General features: G+C 38.1%; 1 protein-coding gene across 3 annotated transcripts in view; it reads left to right on the plus strand.

Annotated features, from left to right (window-relative positions):
* The window catches only part of camk2d2 (calcium/calmodulin-dependent protein kinase (CaM kinase) II delta 2), a 42,916-nt gene extending 22,365 nt beyond the window's left edge, over positions 1-20,551 (plus strand). The window contains exons 4-20 of one of the 3 annotated variants that reach the window (XM_085357009.1): positions 646-700; positions 1,801-1,866; positions 2,405-2,477; positions 4,036-4,138; positions 4,731-4,814; positions 5,038-5,132; positions 5,521-5,643; positions 5,837-5,920; positions 6,183-6,225; positions 8,482-8,519; positions 9,948-10,007; positions 11,410-11,454; positions 11,731-11,779; positions 13,082-13,157; positions 15,794-15,888; positions 17,698-17,933; positions 20,123-20,551. In XM_085357009.1, coding sequence (XP_085213135.1) covers positions 646-700; positions 1,801-1,866; positions 2,405-2,477; positions 4,036-4,138; positions 4,731-4,814; positions 5,038-5,132; positions 5,521-5,643; positions 5,837-5,920; positions 6,183-6,225; positions 8,482-8,519; positions 9,948-10,007; positions 11,410-11,454; positions 11,731-11,779; positions 13,082-13,157; positions 15,794-15,888; positions 17,698-17,927 — 1,319 coding nt within the window. In that variant the 3' untranslated portion in view covers positions 17,928-17,933; positions 20,123-20,551. The remainder of the gene's footprint in view (positions 1-645; positions 701-1,800; positions 1,867-2,404; positions 2,478-4,035; positions 4,139-4,730; positions 4,815-5,037; positions 5,133-5,520; positions 5,644-5,836; positions 5,921-6,182; positions 6,226-8,481; positions 8,520-9,947; positions 10,008-11,409; positions 11,455-11,730; positions 11,780-13,081; positions 13,158-15,793; positions 15,889-17,697; positions 17,934-20,122) is intronic. The other 2 variants (XM_085357008.1, XM_085357010.1) reach the window with 2 other exon arrangements.
* Positions 20,552-21,552: the final 1,001 nt, after the last annotated feature.

The raw sequence follows: 21,552 nt of genomic DNA on the forward strand, positions 1-21,552 counted from the left end.
AGAGATGGTATTTTCAGGGGGGGGGATGGGATGGGAGGAGAGAAGCTGCAGAGAGGCATGTAACAGTGCAACTCTGCTTCCTGGTCCCAACTCTGGATAGTCACGACTTAGGGGGTTTAATAAATTTGGCCAGATTTCTAGAAATGAGAGCTGCTCCATCCAAAGTGGGATGGATGCCGTCTCTCCTACCAAGAACAGGTTTCCTGCCAGCAATTTAAGGAGAACATGTGGTCCCAACTACAGAGTCTGACATTGTTTTGGCAAAGTTGCACATGATTCAATATTAGTTCTAGTAACCTTCAATTGACGTAACTGGGTGTCATAATTGCCGTGATGTGAATTATAATTTTACTGAATTTATTTTTAGTATTGTAAAGATTTTCATAGACATATAGCTACTTCCAAAATAATTTAGGTTTTATTATGGGAAAGCGAGATTTCATCAAACGACAGCCATCACTATTGACAGCTTTACTATGAAAACTTAGAAGTCATCTATTATTAGTAACATGTTCTGAGATGTTTTAAGTGTTATATTGTAACTTTGTTGACACCGCTGCACACTGCTGGTCTGTTTCTGTTGGCTGATTTTTCTTTTCTCTGTCACACTTTTCTCTCCTTTTTTTTATTTGCGCTCCTCCACAGTAAGACTCCATGACAGCATATCAGAAGAGGGTTTCCACTATCTGGTGTTTGATCTGTGAGTAACACTCATTCACACATTCTGTCAATTCTCTTCACCATACCAATTTTTATATACTATCTCTTATTAATGTTAACACCCTGTATAGAAGAAGCTCAGTTTTTACTCTGAAAGCCATGACCACTGGAGGGGAAAAAAATTCAGGGTTAAACACATTCAAACAAGATATCTGTAAATACCCAATTATATTAGAGTCCACTATGTTAAAGAATTATTATGGCAATTATTATGGCACCCTTTTGTTAGAATGCTAATAGCCAGTTACTGTAATTTGGTGAGTTACTTGCAAACATTTTTTTTCTTATTTTCGTTTGGAACGTTCCACATTCCAGTATAGCATTATTCAGCTGTCTGTGAAGGTTCTCAGTCATCCAGGTCATCGTAGTCAAAGGAGCTTTCAAAGAATAGTGTCTGGACTTCTTTAAGTTGCTTGAAGATGTTTCACCTCTCATCTGAGAAGCTTCTTCAGTTCTGAAGAAGCTTCTCAGATTGTTCAGCTGCTTGTTAATGCAAAGGTCTGAAAGATGATTCAAGTGGCTTTCAACATGGCACAGTTATTGATCTTAGAATTTCAGAAACTGCTGAGATCTTGCCACAAAACCATCTATTGGGTTTACAGAGAATGGTCCGAAAAAGAGAAGCTATCCCTTGAGCAGCATCAGCAAGGCCCCCCGAGTATCAACTGATATAAATGCGAAACCCAGCTAAGTATCTTTGCTAAACAATTTATCCATTTATGACCACAATGTGTCCATCCTCTGATGGCTGCTTCCAACAGGATAACACACCCTGTTAATATAATCTCAAACTCGTTTCTTGAACTTGACAATGAAGGGCGTTCACTGTCACCAGGTCCAGTAAAACACCACTGGTATTTGGTGAAATGGGATATTCACATGATGATTGTACAGCTGACAGAATTAAGGCAGCACTGATGGCAAAAAGGGGTACAGAGTCGATACTACCGAGGTGTAATAGTTGAAGTTGCCAGTGATTTTTGTAATTGAGTCCATAGAAAAAATGACAAGTCTGTTTCAGTTTTCATGACAGCCAGAATCATGAATACACTAAATAATGATCTCATTCTCTCTTCCCAGGGTGACAGGAGGGGAGTTGTTTGAAGATATAGTAGCCCGGGAGTACTACAGTGAGGCTGATGCCAGGTAACACATACACACACACGCTGCTGAGCAAAGCAGCCATTATGCATCTCTGTCTGTTACCCGAGAGAACAACTGTGTGTGCCTATATGTGTGTTTGTGTGTCTCACATATGGTTGTCTCAGAGGTGTGATGTAGTTACCTTGTCTCAGGGATCTCGGAGTTATTTATAAAGATGATTAATGACATAAAGCCTGCAATATTAATCATACACAACCTACCTAACACTGCCAGCTTTATGCTGAAAAGCTGCATCTCGAGGGAGAAAGAAAGGGGTGTGTGTGTATATCTATGTCTTTATGTTATGCATGTCTTTAACTTTAACTTTTTGCAGAAATAAGTTCCCATCATGAGGCTTAATATCACATAAATCTCACATAAAAAGTTTGATGACGAGAACAGTGTTATGAATTAGGTTATTCTTCTCTTCTCGGTTATTTTCCCTAGTATCCTCTTTTAAAATATATTTTTTCTTGATTTTTTTCCCCCTCTCTCTCCTTTTAATTTGATCCATCTCATTCCTCCACTTTCCCACCCTCAGCCACTGCATACAGCAGATCCTGGAGAGTGTCCATCACTGCCACGTTAATGGAATCGTTCACAGGGACCTGAAGGTTTGTATGACCACAGACATTGCTGCAACCTTGTTGACCAAACAGACAGACAAAAAGTCCTGACTTGGTAGCAACAGAGAGAAAATTCCATTTTGTCCTTTACATATTTTTGTTTTGCTTCTTTTATGTTTTGTTTTATAAAATAAATAAATTAAATTCTCCATTATCAACCTTCTTAATTATTACATTGTTCATTCTTTCTTTTGAAGGCAATAAAAGTAATAAAAGGCAATATATTGCAAATATTTGATTCGAGCCTACCAGATTCCGACACTTCTTCTTGCCTGCTTGTCTTCTTCTATGTTAAGTTAGTATGCGTGGCTAGTACCCCCCTGCCTGCTTGTGTAGAGAATGAGGAACCTCTTCTAATACCTCTAATATGTTGAAGACAGATTGAAAGTATGTTGACGTTATCATGGCAGTAATTTTGTGAGATGTATGACTGTGTAATGTAATGCAGTGCTGGTTAAAAATAGAGGCAATCACAAGACAGACACTCAGAAATGATCCCCATTCGCATAGTTATGTAAAAAATTATGTTGAGATGTGAAAATTTTTTTTAAGGTCATGACTATTCCAGTGGTAGCCCGTATTCTCACAACTTTCCATTAGCATTTTGATGTTAAGCAAAGAGGCAGGAGAATGCTAAAAAAAAGCTGTTTTCAATGTGACTAAATGGATTGTGAGCTTGTGCCTGCAAAAACACCCCAGAAAGAATAACCAAGTTTGAGATTTCCATTCTGTGACTAGGATTTCCTTTGCTGAAGCAATTTCAGGTTTTTACATGCTTCAAAATTAGGACGATTTATTCATCGTTATGTTAATCGTTATGTAGCTGTGTCTAGTTGTCAGTTACTGTCTATGTCCTGTTGAGTCATACGTCTGCCATAAAGTGACTGCTCACAGGCTGCCTGTGTTTTGAGTCTCTAAATGTTAGGAAATGCATTATTCATTAGAGCACACTGTCTAACTGGCCTTAGGTTAGCAAAGACCTTTCTGCACCTGCGCCTTTGTTAGTGCATATGTGTTTAAATGTGTGTGCATATATGTGCATGCTGTTGGCTTTCATAAATTTATGATGGTGCTAAATTGTCTTAGTGTGCAGTGTGTGTCATTATACATATGTGGCTGAGAGTCACTTGTTTTTACACCCACGTCTCCTGTTCCACCACAGCTGCCCCCTGTATCCTTCTCCCTGCAGTGTGCACTTTGTTCCTGCTCATGGATTCTAATAGTAGAGTGTTTTTTTAATTTACACATCACCTCTACTCCCTTTGAATCCATGAGGCTGGGGGAGCAAGTCCACAGCTCCAGTGTGAAACATGTCCGTGGTCACGTAGAGATCTGGTCCCGTGCACATTTTTGTTCTCTGTCATTGTTGTGGCAGAAAGGGAGTTGCCTCAGACACTGATTTAAGAGCAGCTTAGTGTCACTGACCTCTAATGGCTTTGATTGGGATTGCTATGGCTAATCTGATCTTAGATCTGTGTCTGTGGGCAGCTTGTTCCCAGAGCGTGTGACCTCTCACCTCTAACCTGTTTGACTCCGCCCCCCCCAGCCTGAGAACCTTCTATTGGCCAGTAAGCTGAAGGGGGCGGCGGTCAAGTTGGCTGACTTTGGGCTGGCTATCGAGGTACAGGGGGACCAGCAGGCATGGTTTGGTGAGTATTCATCCATCCATTTTCCAACTTGAAATAGCTGATTGGTCAAGCAAGCAATCAGTAATGATAAATAATATTAAGTCAGCCATATAGATGTTTGACAATGTTAGGGAAGTTTTGGGGCAATACTAATAAAGGGGGATTTAGTGTTAATCTGTTGAGAATCTCTTTAATCTCGACAAGTAGGGGCACATACACCAATTGGTTTAAATGTCCCATAGAAACCTTTCGTAGGCTTCTTTTTGTTCATGAACTGGACAGCATCCTGGCCAAAGCACAATGTGATAATAGATTTCATGTGACATATTGGAGTTATTCAGTTTTCCAAAGAACACTGTCAACAAAATATTTGGCAGGAATAAAGAGTTTCACACGAACCACCCTAAATCCACAGAGGGTAAATGGCAGCCAAAGCCTTGACTCCTTGTGAATAAAAATGTTACAACAGATGTCTCTTAGCAGAGTCTCTTATTCAAAATAAGAAAAAGTGAAATTTCAAAAATCAGCATAAGACAACACTCATTGTCTCACAGTCATTTTACGGCCTGCACCAACCTGCCTTTCCAAATATTCTTTCATATTACTCCTCCAGGTTTTGCAGGCACCCCAGGCTACTTATCTCCAGAAGTTCTGAGGAAAGACCCATATGGGAAACCAGTGGACATGTGGGCCTGTGGTAAATAACATTCAAATTGTCTCACTGTAGCTGCTTGGATCTAATACTGGGTCCAAAGACATCTGTTTTTTTTTTTTTACAAGGACTGAAACTTTAAGTTGTTCTGAGTGTTTTGTGGAGTGCTAAATAAAGAAACCTCATGTTGTTTTTTAAAATAAACAAATAGTATCTGAGTATAAAGATCTAAAATGCATGGGTTTGTGTGCATGTCACTTTGTTCTAGGTGTTATTTTGTACATCCTGCTGGTTGGCTACCCTCCCTTCTGGGATGAGGATCAACATCGCCTCTATCAACAAATCAAGGCTGGGGCCTATGATGTAAGCATATATACATCATCCAAAACTGAAAAAACTAAATGGTAAATAAAGTCAGACAAAACAAAAAGTGACATTTTATTTTAGTTAATTTGCACATAGGATCATTTCATCATCTGGCCATCTGCTCAGTTTTCCTGTAGCATCATTGGGAGCTCAGGACACAGCCACTGTGATTTTTGAATTGGTATAGGCCTTTAAAGATTTTTCTCTCCACTAATATAACATCTGAAACCTGAAATTGAAAATTGGATAATAATTCTGATGTTATCTCCTCTCTTCCTGGCTTGCTACAAATACAGAATCCTCAGAGCTCTGTAGTTTTGTATTTGTATATATGCTGTATATATGACACACTTTTTTTTTTTTTTTTTTTTTTTTTTTTTTACAGTTCCCATCACCGGAGTGGGACACTGTAACTCCTGAGGCCAAAGATCTAATTAACAAGATGCTAACCATCAACCCCAGTAAACGCATCACTGCTGCAGAGGCCCTAAAACACCCCTGGATCTGCGTATGTGGCAAACACACTCCCAGATGTTGGAATATTTGCACAAACACACACACACACAGATGCACACAGAAATTAAAAAAAAAGCATGAACACACACAAAAGGTGACAGTTGCACTGCCCACAAAATCGCAGCCATACATTCTTCTCACCCATTGTTTCCATTCCTTCAAATCCTCTCATCTTCTCCCTGCAGCAACGGTCCACTGTCGCTTCCATGATGCACAGGCAGGAGACTGTGGAATGCCTGAAGAAATTCAATGCCAGGAGGAAACTCAAGGTGAGACTTCTGGCAGTCCTTCATGCTTCTGTTTATATAGAACAATCCATCCAGCCATTTTTTCCTCTCCTTTTCTGTTTTCCTTGCTCAAGACTTCTCACTATAACTTAAAATGATTGCTTGTTCTGTAAAGCCTTCGAGTTGTCCTTTTGCTATGCTGCTCTTTCTTGCTACAACCTTTTAATCAATCTTTCTTTCTTTCTCTTCCTTCCTTTCGCCCATCATCATTTCCTTCTTCTTTCCTTCTTTTCTGTCAATGCAGGGAGCAATATTGACCACTTTGCTAGTCACAAGAAACTTCTCAGGTATGTCTTTCTCAGCATGGTGTCCAAAACCTGGTTTTCCCAAACATATTATGTTAAAAATTACAAGCATTTGTCCTAAAAAACAAAAAAAGAAGGAAAAAACAAAACTGGAAGCTAAAAAGGCGTTACAGCTGTTAAAGAGATCTTTAAAAAAGTGGGAATTTATGAACTTATCCATCAGTGTAATACCTGCAGTAGAGGATGCGGACATGAGTACTGGCAAATTAAAACTATTATGGATGAGATTAACAAATTACTGAGGTGATATAAAGCTATTATACTGCTTTTTTTAATAAGCTAGTAAAGTTTGATTAAAAACAGTAATGAGCAGAACCTGCCTCAACTTTAAAACTTTAAGGGTTTAAAGGGTTAGATTCAATCTAAGGCATTAAAACACCAAATTCACACATTAGTATATATTAACCAGTGAAGACAGTGGTAGACCAACGAATCAAGAGGTAGATACATAGAGTATAAATGGTTGTAACCAGCCTTGTCTACAGCAGGATATTGGTGATGGTATCGGAAGTACTAGGGGAATAAACTATGAATGTTGTAGGTAGTACACTGACTATGGATAACTATTTCAAGCCCACTTAAACTAACCTGAACTATTAAACCTTAATAACTGATAATAATTTGGTTAAGTACTCTCTGAAAAGTGAATCTTCTGCTGCTTACACCATAAAAAGGTAAAATATGGAGAAACTCTAAGTTTTAAAATGAAATAAAATTGAATTTTAGAAGACTTTAAAAAAAGAAACTAGGCATAAGAATGCCATTGCTAAACACGAGTCATTTATATTTTTCAAGCTGTTTTTCTACCATTCTCTCTCTATTTTGACGCCAAACTTTTTTTTAAATATACATTTCTTTTGACCTATCTCATATTCTTCATGCTCTTATTAGACTACTTTTGCTTTTCATTCTACAGTGAAATGCATTTGTTCATTTGTGTCTCTTTTTATTTATCAGTTTCTTCCTTTTTCAATTTTCTTTCCTTTTTTGTTTGAATTGTGGTAACCATTTGAGGTAAGGATTTTTGGAATGACAGTGAAATGTATGAGGTTGAGCCCAACCAATAAGCATTGGCATTTAGGTCTTATTTTTCATTTAGAGTCATGTTTCCAAAAATGTTGGGACACTGTGTAAAATGCAAATAACATTTTTTTATATATATAACTGACAGTAGTGTAAAGATGTATAAAATGTTAAAGGTGAAAAATGTTGTGTTTTAGAGAAACGCATCCAGATCACATTGTTTTCAGGAAAGTTCTTGCTTATTTCAGAAAGACAGCATCTATTACAACACCTTCCACTTGCTTAGCTGAGCTGCCTGCACTCCTGACATGTTATCCACTGAAAACCTCTGGCATATAATCACATAAGAATTCAACACAAGAAGCCAGAAACTGATGAGAAGCTGAACTCATACATTAAGCAACAAATAGGAAAACATTTCACCTTCAAAGCTACATAACGTCTCACTCCTCCTCAGTTCCCAACTGACATCAAATTCCAAATAAGCATATGCTTGTAATAAATGAAAAGCAATTTAAAAAAAATTGTCAAATTGCCTTGGTATTATTTTCAGTTACATGTGTAGTCTAAATGATTTGTTGATAATTTAATTCTGGTTGTATTTTCTGTTTATACTGTGCCCCTACATTTTTGGAAATAGTGTGGAATAGCCAATCGCGCATGCATGAAAGTATGACATTTGGCATTTTAAAGTGTACTACAGAATCTCATCCTTGCATAAGTGCTAATTTACAATCTCAGAGAAATTTAGAGAAAGATGCAGCATGGATTATTGTAATGCAGTTTAGTGTTAAGTTTCTATGTAACATCGGAAAATAAAGTTAAGGAATAGTGGTGGGAGCATATGCGTAGGTGCAAATATACAAGTGCATGGGTATGTGGGCAAATGTCGACTTAGGAATGTTGTGTGTGAGCCTGTTGGAGATAGTTGGTTAGATTAACCTTTTCATCACCTGCTATATATACACCCAATTAACCACCCACCCTTCAGCCCTGACATGTGAGTAAGTATGTAGTAGGATAACAGCCTTGCAGAAGTTATGTTATTTGGAGCTTCAGTTGGATTGCATTATGGATCTTGCAGTTGGATCTTGCACCTGGAGTTTGGAGATAAGCACAAATTGATATGCTTGCTGCATGTTTGTGTAGCCTCTGGCACAGGACTCTCTTGAACCTCATACTGAAATGTTGTCTCTGTCTTTCCTTCTACAGCAGCTAAGACTTTGCTCAACAAGAAGCCAGATGGCGTTAAGGTGAGCTGCTTTGCACAATGAAGAAAATGCTTTGTTTCTTGCATTATTTTTGTTGGAATGTTTAGTGTCTGAGAAGCCATATTGATTATTATTACTACTGTTATTATGCATTTTGCACTTAACAACATTATCATTCAGGGACAGTCACTCAAAGATGTGGGAAATGGGTATTATTTTCTTAGCTTTCCTAGTTTTCTTAGCTTGTTCGTAGCTTATGTTTCTGGTCTCATCATCCTCTTTTTAAATTATTGATCTTTTTAGTTTTTGTATTTATTGAATTTACCTAAACTCATGTTTTCCATAGTCATTTATAGTGTTTCTTTAGAGTAACATGATGCTCTAGCATACACGGTTTATCAGTGTGCTTGGTATCAGAGCACATTAGGTCAAAGGTCAATAACAGTCTCTCTTGTTGTATCATGTGATCTAAGGCCGTATGTCTTGGACACAAAAAGCACAAAAAGGAGCACAGCTGTCAACTGATCACCACCTAGGAGTGAGCCAGATCAGATGGTGAGGAAGGTTCTCAGACAGACCTGGAAAAACCCAAACGACTAGTGAGGGTGAACTGGGAACATCTGGTTGAAAGCCCCTGTGTGTAGTGCGTTTAAATCTGGAAGGATTCCTCTTGCTTCCCAGAGAGTCTGGAGACACAGAGTCCGAATGAGCCTTGTTAAAGATTGGAGGCGGAGTGTAAGACAGCAGGAGGGGGGGTTTCCATTTTCAAAATGAGGGACCGGAAATTGTTCTCCAGTTATTGGGGTATCACACTGCCCAGTCTCCTGGAGAAAGTCTATAACAGGGTGCTGAACAGGAGGCTCCGGCTGATTGCTGATTCCATTCTTCACCTTTGCAAAACTTTCAAGAAGGATCATGGGAGTTTGACCATCTTGCGTACATGGGATATTTTGGAATGTATATGTACATTGTGGAAACTTTGAAAAGGTTTACAACCAGGCCATCTGGTATTTGTATGAACAAAGGATGCGCTGTCCCCGCATTCTTCACATAAAGTCAAGAATGTTCTCAGCTTTTGTTGGGCTCTAGGGTTGCCCCCTGGCTCCAGTCCTGTTTTTGATTTTCACGAATAGGATTTCAAGGCACACAATCACAAGCATTTGCTCTGGGAATCTCTAAATCTGTTTGCTCTGTTGGCTTCATCAGAGTGTGACCTTTAGGACACATTAGAGTTTGGTTTTTTTTTTTTCCAGCTGCCTCTGATGTCTCACATGTCATTATGTTAAATCCTTTTTTTTATCATCTCCATAATTTAGTTTTGCATGGTAACATATAATAGGAACTGAAATTAGAGCTTTCAAACAGAAGAGTTGGGATGATCACTTTGGTCTGTAGCCGATGTGAGAGAGTGTGTGTGTCTGAGAAGTGTGTATGTGTCATGTCCCTCCCCTCTACACTGCCCCCCTGCAGGTCAACAACAAAGCCAACACAGTGACCAGTCCTAAAGACACTGGCCCTGCCCCTGCACTGGTATACACACACATTCTCATCTACACTCACAGCTTCTTTCACAAAACTTCTATATGTACCTGCCTCACATCCTGTGGAGGAGGTTCAGGTTCACCCTTTCCGCATTGTAAGATCATATTCTTTTTGATCTCAACCTTTGATAAGAAGATTTCAACTTTTAAAAAAGACATGTAAGGATATTGTAGTAACGTGGGGTGAAATACATGTCTAGCACCAATAATAGACTATCCCTGAATGAAATAGTGCATATAGACCTTTGTAACTGTGCAGCATGTCCCAGCTCCAGATTTTTTCATCAAGCTATCTATGAAAGATATTTATAATTCAGATTGATGTATTTATGAATTCATTCATCTGAATTAGCAGTGCATGCATGGGATATATACCGCTTGGCCAGTTTGGATTTGCTGAATTTATGCACCGTTAATGTTGGGTTAAAGCAAGTTAAGTCTTTATATACACACGCACACACACACACGTTTGGATTAAGCTCTAATGAACATGAAGTTCTGTGGTTAGGGTAACCTCTACCTCAAACCCCCCACTTCTTGTGTTCTTGTATTTCTTAAGAAACTCTTCTTCTTTTCTTGCTCTTTTCATTTGTACCATGCATGAAGTCCTTTCATGTCATTGTACTGTACATCTGTTAGATATGCAATTAAAAGTAAAATTGCTGACAGTAATCCACATGTGCATTTTGTAGGATTTGTTACTGGCATAGTTGGTCTGTGCATGACTGTAAGGATTGTGAGGATAGTTGTTCTTTGGGCATGGTGTCTGCTGTCTACGTCAGGCCACATGACTGCCACTATGCATGATGTCAAAGACTTTCTGTCCTCCCATTTGCTGTCAAGTTGATTACGCATGAACACATGCACATGACATCTGTCTTTCCTCTCTTTCTCACTCCATCATCACACACACACGCCCACCCCCAACACACAAACACACATACACACTCACACAAGGCCGCTGATGTTATAATCTTATGTAATCTGGGTGAGTGATTAGAAAGACTGAGCTGGTCACCAGGATCAATTCTACAAAAACCCAGACATCTGATTACCAAGTGAGGGCACTGGCTAGGGCTGCTGAGAGAAAATCAGATGCAAAAAAGACCACACAATACAGAAAGAGTGGAAAGAATGAGAAATACAATAAACAAGAAATTGACGCACACATTTGAATTTGGTCTCAGATACATTGTGATGAATAGATTTACAGATAGACAAAGTTAAAGATTGTAATGAGTAATTGATGTAAGTGGTTGGCCATCTTCTTGACCGTCAGTTTTAGAAAATACACAAAATACATTTTCTTCAGAGGTATCTGCCCAATCATAACTTTTCTTGCATTGTTGAAGTATTTGCTCCCACAAGTGCCTATTATATGTTTTTCTTAGGAACCACAGACAACTGTGATACACAACCCTGTGGATGGAAACAAGGTATAACATAAACAAAGTTCACTTTCACTGATGGCTACATTTAATATTAAGTCTGTTTGCTCCTGTACTATAGACTTTCTTAGTAAGAGCTAACAGGAATGTTTTCCAATTTACCAACAAGAATAAAGCAAATTTGCTCATAAATCAGAGTTTATGAGACCATTTAGCTTTTAAAACTCTCCATTTAAGACTTAATTGTATTACAAATGCATGTTGCATGATATCATTAAAGAAGCATGTATTATGTGTCCATAATCTTTTTGTCATTTTTGTCAGGAGTCAATTGAGAGTGCCAACACCACCATTGAAGATGAAGATGTGAAAGGTAGTAAAAACTGTATGGTTTACAGACTTGCAGATCTCTGCTACACTGGTAATGTTAGTCAGTCCTCATGATTTCCAGTCAGACTGGTCACTCCCATCTGTGTTTTTCTACATCCTGCTTTGTTACGCAGTTAACAGCAGGTTAACTACTCCTGCTCCCATTTAGCTTTTAACTCTTGCAAAATGGAAATTGTTCTGTTCTTTCGTTGTCTTCTCCTCCAACTGCATCCATGTACTCCTAGGTTAATACAAAAATGGGAACACATGCTGCTTTTGTGCCCACCATTTTATGTTTTTATTATTAAATGTTTCCACTCAGCATTTTTTTTTACTCTCCTTTTATGTGTTTTTGTTGAGAAAATCTTTTTTTCGCTATGTCTCTCACCATACATGATTATCTTTGTTACGTCTTCTGCCCTTTATACACACTGGACACCCAATCATTCAATCATTCAATCATCCCATCTCAGCCCTTCGTCTGGGCAGCTTAGTGAGTGGTATCTTGAGTTCTAAGAGCCGTTCCTCACAGATGTCTGACTCAAGACAGACTCCCAACTCCTCAATTCAGAGTAAGTCCTCCACAATGGGGAAGATGCCCTATTTTGCTTACCCAGTCATCCCTGTGAGGTAGTGTTCCTTATATATAAAGTGTCTCAAATGCCATGCTCGTGATGTTCAGATCATATCCTTTTCTTAGACCACTGGGTGTTTGCAGTAGTCTGTGATTTAAGAAAGTTACTCCTCAGTGACTATCCCTTCTTCAATAAAATGAAACCTCTGTTTATGACCCTATTTGCTCCTTTCGTCTGAAGGTGAAGGACTTCTTACAGTTTTTTAAAAAAAATATTATTTAACATGTCTGTTGTTTCACAAATTGAGTAATTTTTTCAATATCCCCCAGCCTGCACCAATAACAATAAAGGTAACTGTCAATATTACTTAGTTTAAATCGCTTTTACAGCAAATACTTGCATCTGACATTGGTTTGTCTTGATTCATTTGAGCTTTGTTGGGTGAAATATATTGTCATCCTGCATTTTTCCTGCCTGATATCACTATTAGTCATGGGAGGCTTTCTTCCAGCTTTTTTTTTTTTGGACTCAGACATGAATGATCAAAAATGTTGTGAAATCCTTTCTTGAGCGCCTTCCATTTCTAATAACCTTAAAATCCTGCAAATCCGTAGAGTAGAACTCATCTGAAGCTGATTTGTAGCTGCACTCTGAACATTTGCCTGAAATATAGTAACAACACATTTATTATGCCAGTTTAGCTGATGATTTTCTGTGATCTTGTGTTTTAGCTCGAAAACAAGAAATCATCAAAGTTACTGAGCAGTTAATTGAATCTATCAACAATGGAGACTTTGAGGCCTACGCGTAAGTTCCCTTCTGTTCACGTTTTCCCAGTAACATAACTATAATGTGTATATAATGTGGCCTAATAAACACAGACTCTCTTCCCGCATTTAAGTCACAGCTCAAAACACATCTGTTCAAACTGGCTTATTCGCTTTAGTGCTGATTTTATCTGTTGTCAAGTTCTGCTTTGCAATTTTAACTTATTGTATGTATTCTATGACTATTGCTTCTTTTATTAATTCTGTTCTTTTGTAAGGTGACCTTGGGTTTTTGAAAGGCGCCCTCAAATAATATATATATATATATATATATATATTTATATATTTATTAGGGGTGCAACCATACACAAAATTCACGGTTCGGTTCGATACTTTGGTGTCACGGTTCGATATTTTTTCGATACAAAAAAAATGTTCATGCCTTTTTAATTTGTCATTTATTAAATTTTCACGGCACATTCCGCACCACATCTCTGTGCGTTCATCATTTGTTTGAAGCCAGCTCACCTCCTGCAACTACTTTTCCGAGAATACGCGCTTCTTTTGTGGTTCGGACTCCTTCTGACATTTCTTTGGAGGTGGAGGAACACCAAAGTAATTGCTTAAAGGAGCTTCTTCGACATCTTTAAAATAGTTCTAAACAAATGTCTGTCTTCCTCCTGAAAATCGGATGTATGCAAACATGCTTTGCAACTTCTTATCTTGTGCCTGTTTTTTATTTTGACAGCGAATGCACACCTGCGGACCACTTATGTGCAGCCCTGGTTATTTAGCTCGTCATATTGCAGCCACAGAAATTATTTTGTCCATGAAACCATAAAGCTGCACTTTCTTTTTGCCTTATAGTCTGATTTGTCATAACTTTTCCGTTTTGTGGTAAGCTTTTCTTTGGCTCTCACTTCTTCACCCTGACCTGTCTTATTTGGCTCAGCAGAACTAAAATATTGTGGCGAGCTCAGACAAGGAGGAGACGGAGGTATCGTTTGGTCTTGCTTCCCGTGAGCTAGCCAGGGAGCACAGCCGTTTATTGACATCTGCAGAAGAACACTGCCGCTAGCTAACTGCTCAGCGCGGCAACAGCACAGCAACAACAACAACAACAACAACACACAGGGCGCCCTCTGACCCCGGAAGGACACACTGTCGCAGCGAGAGGGCGTCACCCATCACTATGGCAACATAAACAAAACATAACTGTACAAACAGAACCCCGAACAGCCCTGACCCACTACAATATATATCCTGCTCCTTTTACACACGCACTAACATAACCTCAGCGATTCTCTGCGCGATCAACCTCTCACATGTTTAAGCTTGCTGCGGGAGATTTCACTTGTCATGTTTGCATAGTAAGCTAACGATTGATAAGACATGTCAGAGAAATTGGTGCACAAATTATCATCACTCACCAATCAGTGCTGTCGCTCTCTATACACAGTTCGCGCGATTGCAAAGTGAAAGCAAAAAACAAGCGCAAATTCAAACGCGATTTCAATATGTCACATATTGACAGTGGCTCACCGATGCCAATGACATAATTACCCAGCTACATTTCCGAAAGAATGCAAAAGCATTGACATATATTTTTCCTTCCTACGATAGGCCGACGGACAGGGCAGAGATAGATTTTGGTAGCCCGACTGGAAAAATCACTAGCCCCAGGACGTCGGGCATTCGATTTTGCGAGCCCTGTATCTGATTGAGGAATCACTAATCTTTGGAAAAGAGAGTTTATTATAGAGAAATGGCTCTTTCCAAAATAAAAGCTATACTATACGCTTCTTCTGGGCTATATTCTCAGCAGCATATTAAACATATCAGGTCCCCATAAGGAGAATCATGTGCTAACGGCTGTCTAAATGACTCGGGTAAAGTTTGTAGCATGCGTGCTTGTTGTTTTTGTCTGCTTCCACTTGTCTTTGCACTAGGATGATGTCGGCGTAAATGTGCAGTCATATTTGTTGTGTTCCCACTAGTGCTGTCAGCGTAAATCTCGTTGAAATGACGTTAACGCCACAACACAGCAAATCTCCGTTAACGAGCTACCACGGATCGCCCTTGCATGGGGCTGGACGGCCAACACGTTAACGAGCTAACTGTGCTAACACACTAGTTCCCACCCATGTAATTGAGCATTGCGTGGCACATCCAACATACTGTTTTACTTTAGTCCATGACGCGCTTACCTTCAGGGTCATACGTCACATGAAAACCAAAATAGTTCCAAACGCCAGATCTGAATGAGGGTGGGGGAGGTTCAATTTGCCATGTTGCAAGGAGAGCTTAACTTCTGTCTGCTAGCTTGCCCTGCACTCAGTGAATCTGCGTTTGACTACTCCGCCTAGGCTGCACTGTCGAGCGCTGAACCACTGAGCGCTCAACACAGACAGCATCGTCAGAAGGAAAGTTGATAAAATAAATTAAAATTTTATTTTGTATTGTTCGATACATATGTGTACTGAACCGAAAGCACTGTATTGAACGGTTCAATATCGATACGAGTATCATTGCACCCCTAATAAATATATATATATATATATATATATATATATATATATATATATATATATATATATATATATATATATATATAATTTCATAGACTTATTTGCTTGTCTTCTTTGCTGATGCTACATTATGTTTCTGGTGGAACAGGAAAATTTGTGATCCTGGTTTGACTTCCTTTGAGCCTGAGGCCCTGGGCAACCTCGTGGAAGGACATGACTTCCATCGCTTTTATTTTGAAAATGGTAGGTTCAAGACGATTAATTCTAACTTTAGAAAAAAAGCTGCTCTAGCAGTATCTTGAGGACTCATATGGAGAATTGCCTGCAATTTCTGCATTTCAAAAGAAAATCGATAAACTACTAACAACCTGGGTAACATTTGACAAATTAAAATGGAATTAGAAAGAGAATTTGCAGAATTAAAAAGAGAATTTGAAGAGAACTTTTGCTTATGCAAAAGATATCTGCAACTAAAATCTACCAGCTTTTAGTGTAAGAGTTAGAAACAGCTGGCTGACCTCGAATCAGCATTTGATACTAGGAGTAATTAAGGATTATGTTTAAGTAACAGTACTGGAGTCTTTAACCTCCTAGGACCTGGTGTCCACATATGTGGACATCACATTTTGGGTTGACTAGACCAAAATACAAAATTTTGCTCTACCAGGGCCTGATATCCACGTACGAGGCCATTCTACTGCCACTGTTCTATCAAAATTTAAAACGAATGTCCTCATATGTTGATCTCATTTTTCTCAGAAACAAAAGTCAGGTAAAAAAAATCTGGTAATTCTTTGTTTTTACATTCATCAGGTCCCAATCAGCCCAAATAGCAAAGAGAAATTAAAAATGCATACCATGAAAGAGTTCGGGTCTTAGGAGGTTAAACACAGAGAGTTAGTATAAATATGTTTGCTTACATTGGTATGACAAGATGAATGAACTAATGCACAAGTCGTTTATCTCAGTCACAGTCTGGAGAACTGTTGATTTTTCAGCAGGGGAGAACTTGCATGTTTACATTAAATGTTCTGATGAAAACATATGGTTGAAGAGACCAAACACAATCAATATACTACACTGGAGGAACAAAAAATTTCATTTTGTAGTTTGTTTTAATACAAAGTCGAACATTAAGACTGCTAACTAATTTTTTTGAATCTGCATTCTCCATCTGGTGGTTACTTTGCTGCTGGAACAGCTAAATTTCACCAATGAGGGACAATAAAGGATATTTCTATTCTAAATAACTGCAACTACTAATCTGAGCTGTCAATAGAAATCCCTCTTTAGGGAGCTGATAAAACAGAAACAAGCCAAATAAAAAAAGACCTTGAGGAAAACAAATGTATGACATATTAATCTTCTTTTCAACATTCACACTATCAAGTACATCTGTGCATGTCAACACCAGTTCATAAATTTGTAAATAGTTGACTTAAGCTTGTCAAAATGATAAATGTGTGCACAGAGCTATGGAAACTTTTATTTGGAGGACATAATGCACAAAAAAGGGATAATATGATTAAGATACCTAAAATAACAAAGTCCAGTTCACAACCAAGGAGTTATTCGGATTGTTGAAAGACAATATTATAGGAACATTACTGGAGTTGGACTGGATTGTTTGTCCTATATCAATATTTAGTTCAGTTTGTTCATATTTGCTGCTAAACTACAAGGGCATTGACTAACCTTGGAGCAAAAAAAAAAAAATCACTCATGAATAATGACTGCTATAAATGGCAGAATGTCCTCAGTCTGGGTAAAAATAGTTCAGATAAACCAGATATGCCCCAGAAACCTCAATCACTTGGCAACCCCATGCTTGTCCACTATCCAGCATCAACATATGGAGACTTCACTTGCTCTGATTTCATATCAGTTAATACTCCAAAGAAGAATCAGCATTTTGTTTTTGATGCAACTGTATCTGCTGTATAATATTAACATAAAAAGGAGCAATTCTTAGCCAACTCTGTGTGGAAAGTGGGGAAATACTACCCATAACATTCACATATTGTGTGGCATCTTTCTCTGTTTCATTTGCAGCATTGTCCAAAGGGAATAAGCCAGTTCACACCATCCTATTGAACCCACATGTGCACCTTATTGGGGAAAATGCAGCATGTATTGCCTATATTCGGCTGACCCAATACATGGATGGCAGTGGCATGCCTCGCACCATGCAGTCTGAGGAGACCCGAGTTTGGCACCGCCGTGATGGAAAGTGGCAGAACATTCACTTTCATCGCTCTGGCTCGCCCAGCATCCCCCAGTAAGAGACAGTAAGAACTGCAAAGCTGAAAATGTGTTTTAGGAAAATAGATGTACCACCTGACTAATGTAATGCAGCTGTGGGCTCCGGGGTATGATCACTGTTGGCTGTTGCACCTAATCAATAGAGGGCACACTCTCTGTGCTTAACCAGCCGCATAGCTTATTTCAGTCAGTAATTATAATTATCTGTTTAAACACTTAAACATCTGTTTGACATTGAATTTATTTTTTAATTATCAAACATTATTCAGATGAAGTTGCAGGAAATGATATTACAGAATATAACCAACAACGATCGTGGAATTATGCTTAGAAAAATGATTCTGTTTATCTGCACCTATATTCTTCTACTCTTTTAAAAATTAAGGTATGAGGTTTCATATACATACTACCATTGTGTGGAATTCGAGCTCAACATATTCAACTTCAATTCATGTTTTGATCAAGCTGTAGTACATTGGACAACGGCAAGTTTTATACCAATGTAGTGGATGAGACAAAGAAACAGAAAAGGGGCAGTCAGAAAACCTTGAAGACTGTTTTACATATGCACTATTGCATATATAGTATTACAACAGAAACGGCGAGAATGGAATTATTAAGTAGAATATGAAAACGAAGCTGTCGTAGTACTTTAAGCAGGAAGCATTCTTTATATTTCTAGATGTTAAATGCTTACCTCTAGAGAAACATTCTTGCTTCTGCTTGGTGAAAAAAGGGAGGTAACCAGGATGAGCTGTTCGATGAAGTGTGCGTTCTTTTGTGATTCAGCGACATCCTTTTATTGTTAGAGCAAAAATAATTATACCAGGCTTGGCATTGTCGCTCTTGAATTTCCCCGAAGTTTCCTTACTCCTACTAAGATAAAAAATAAGTACCAGCTATCACTTCACTATTGAGAAAGCAGGGAATTTCTGTATTACGGTATGATGTAATATTAATTTAACCACAACCCCCCTCTATGTCCTGGGCTTCCTACTCTATCACTTTATCAAAGCTTCAAAGCCAATATTTGGTGTGACCACCTTTATTCTCCAACACAATCTGAACTGTCTTAGCTAGCTTTCTTCTAATATCTTTAAGTGGTCTTCAGGAACTGTTTTTCCACAAGGCTCTCAGTAACAAAGTGCCTAAAGATACAAAAGTTAGTTCTTTGTTCATTTCTCTGTTATATGTAGACAAACACTGGTTAGTTAATTCTGTCAGCAAGGTACCTTTTTATGAATGAACAATTCATAGTCTCATTTGTGTGGCCTAATAAGTAAACACAAATCAAAATAAACCACAGCAGCAACAACAACAAATCATCTTCTGAAAGTGGCCAGGTCGAATAACTGTGCAAAGAAAACAACTGAAAAAACTTCAGAAAGCCAGGAGAATTATTGCTAAAGACCAATTTGGAAAGAAAGAAAATCTGGCTCCATGGAAGCAAAATATTATAAATGCATGGTGGCTCTATATGTTTGGACGGTATTGTAGCTAGATTATGTAAACCAGTGCTACGAGCACCGGTAGCTAAAAAGTTTCTGAATGATTTTTTTCTTTCTTTCTATCTGGGAAGATTAGAATAGTTTATAAATCCATAAATCCATAAAGCCTGTTTCAGTTTAACCGTTGTTTTTAATTAATTGCATGCTCAAAAAAACGTTTTGTCTCACTACCATTTCTTCTTGTTGCATGTTGAAGCTCTACTTGGAACCTTGTTAAGATCCAACCATGCAAAATATGATTTTTTGCCATTTTCAAGTGTTCTTAAACTTTTGATCGGGGCTGTTTAATGCGCTGAAACTGTAGTTGTATAACATAAAATATCACCTTAAGCATTCCGTGCAGACTTTCTTTAAAAGTGAAAGAACTCCTGCTGATTTGTTTTGAATTGAGAGCCTGGGAAATGTTCACTTGGCATGGCATGATCATAATATCGTGTATAAACTGTTTGCTTTGCAAAGGTTAAGTATAAATATTGGCATTATATTTGAACACACCTGTGCAAGTGTCTTGTTGGCATTTCTGGGATATTACCAGTAAACAGTATCGCAGAGCTGTTTGCATGCCAGTACCATGCCAGTACTTTTCACTTTCACTGATGTGTGCTTTTCATTTCATGCCATTACATGGCTTAATATGTTTTCTCAAAAGATCCTTTTTATGCTGTCTTGTCAGCAAAGATTCACATGGTTGCTCTCTGTCTTTTCAGTTAATGGAACATCAACATGTGGTCACATAAAAAAAAAGAAAAAGAAAAAAGAACCCTCATCAGCAAATCTAGTGGAGTTCATGACTGCTCTTTGACCCCTCCATAAGGATATGACATACCACAGGAAACAAGTATTACTACATTTTACTGTTATGGCATTTTATTAATGGACATCATTCGAAACCACCACTGGGTGGCTGCACACCGTATTTGGACATTATGAAACAAGCATATTGAGAAAAAAAATCTTTTTTGTTTGTTTTTTTAAGATGTTTTGGTATGCATTTTAAATATAAAATAGAGATGTTTAAAGATCTACAACTGTAACCTCTCCCCAAAAAATAGTTATGTATTTTTATGTGTATTTATGTGTGTGCAATTCAAAAACATTTGGAAGATCAGAATGTTAAAAATTGAGCTTGCTTTAGTTCTGGTGATGTATATACATTGTGATTGTTGGTTTAAAAACACAAAACACAACAAAAACAAATACTGAAATTGCTATTCTTGCTATCAGAGGACTTAAGAGTTTACGTAAAATCCAGTTTATGAGATACATTTATGTTTGCTATGAGCTAAGTCATACTGTTTAAATTGTCAGATTTCAATCTATAGTACTAATTTAAATGTAAAGAAAAGCAGAGCAGCTTACACTTGCGTTGAGATATGTTTGCCTTTATATAAGTGAAATAAGAAATAAGAGAATGTAGCATATATGTAATATATGAAAATCCAAGACTATTGTGTAGTGCATGGTGGGGGGAGGGGGGTGTTATCGTGCTAAGATCATATGAAACTATTATATCTTCTGTTTGATTTGTCAGTCACTGACTTGTTTGTTTGTATTTGTTAATGTTGTGCATCAGTCCTGTCCAAATGTTTCTAATGTCCTCCAGCATCATGGAACTGTTGTAAAAACAATAACATTGTTATTGTTACCATCCAAATATCGGAATCTCATATCTAAGAGGAGGAGAATAAACTCCGGGTTGCCGAAGCACCACTTACATTTTGTACAAAAAATAAGACGAAAACAAGCTCATTTTTCATAACGTTTGTACTTGTATTGTATAACTGTATGTAGGGTTTCTTTTGTCATTTTATTCTTGTCATATCAGTGTGTTATTTTGCCAATTGCATAGAGGTGGTGCAGATGATGAAGATGGCACAAAAGCACTAGAAGGTTTGCCTTCTGTCAGGTCAAGTGATACAAACTGGTGGTCGGACTAATAGGTCTGGAAGCACTGTAATGAAAAAGTTGCACCAAGGCAAGAGGATGGTATCAGAAAATTGAAGGAGAGAAAGTGCAATGGACTGTAATAAATGTTGGGATGTCTTCCTTGGCGATCAGTGCTTCTGCTAGCCAGTGGTCTTACCACTGCAGGACAATGGCAGTGTCTTTGTCATCCCTACTGTTTGCTCTTTTCGAC

Source organism: Diplotaxodon limnothrissa, linkage group LG6 (assembly GCF_057381915.1).
Source record: "Diplotaxodon limnothrissa isolate DT_005_m linkage group LG6, D_limnothrissa_male_GT1.1, whole genome shotgun sequence".
In the NCBI taxonomy this organism is placed as follows: domain Eukaryota; kingdom Metazoa; phylum Chordata; class Actinopteri; order Cichliformes; family Cichlidae; genus Diplotaxodon; species Diplotaxodon limnothrissa.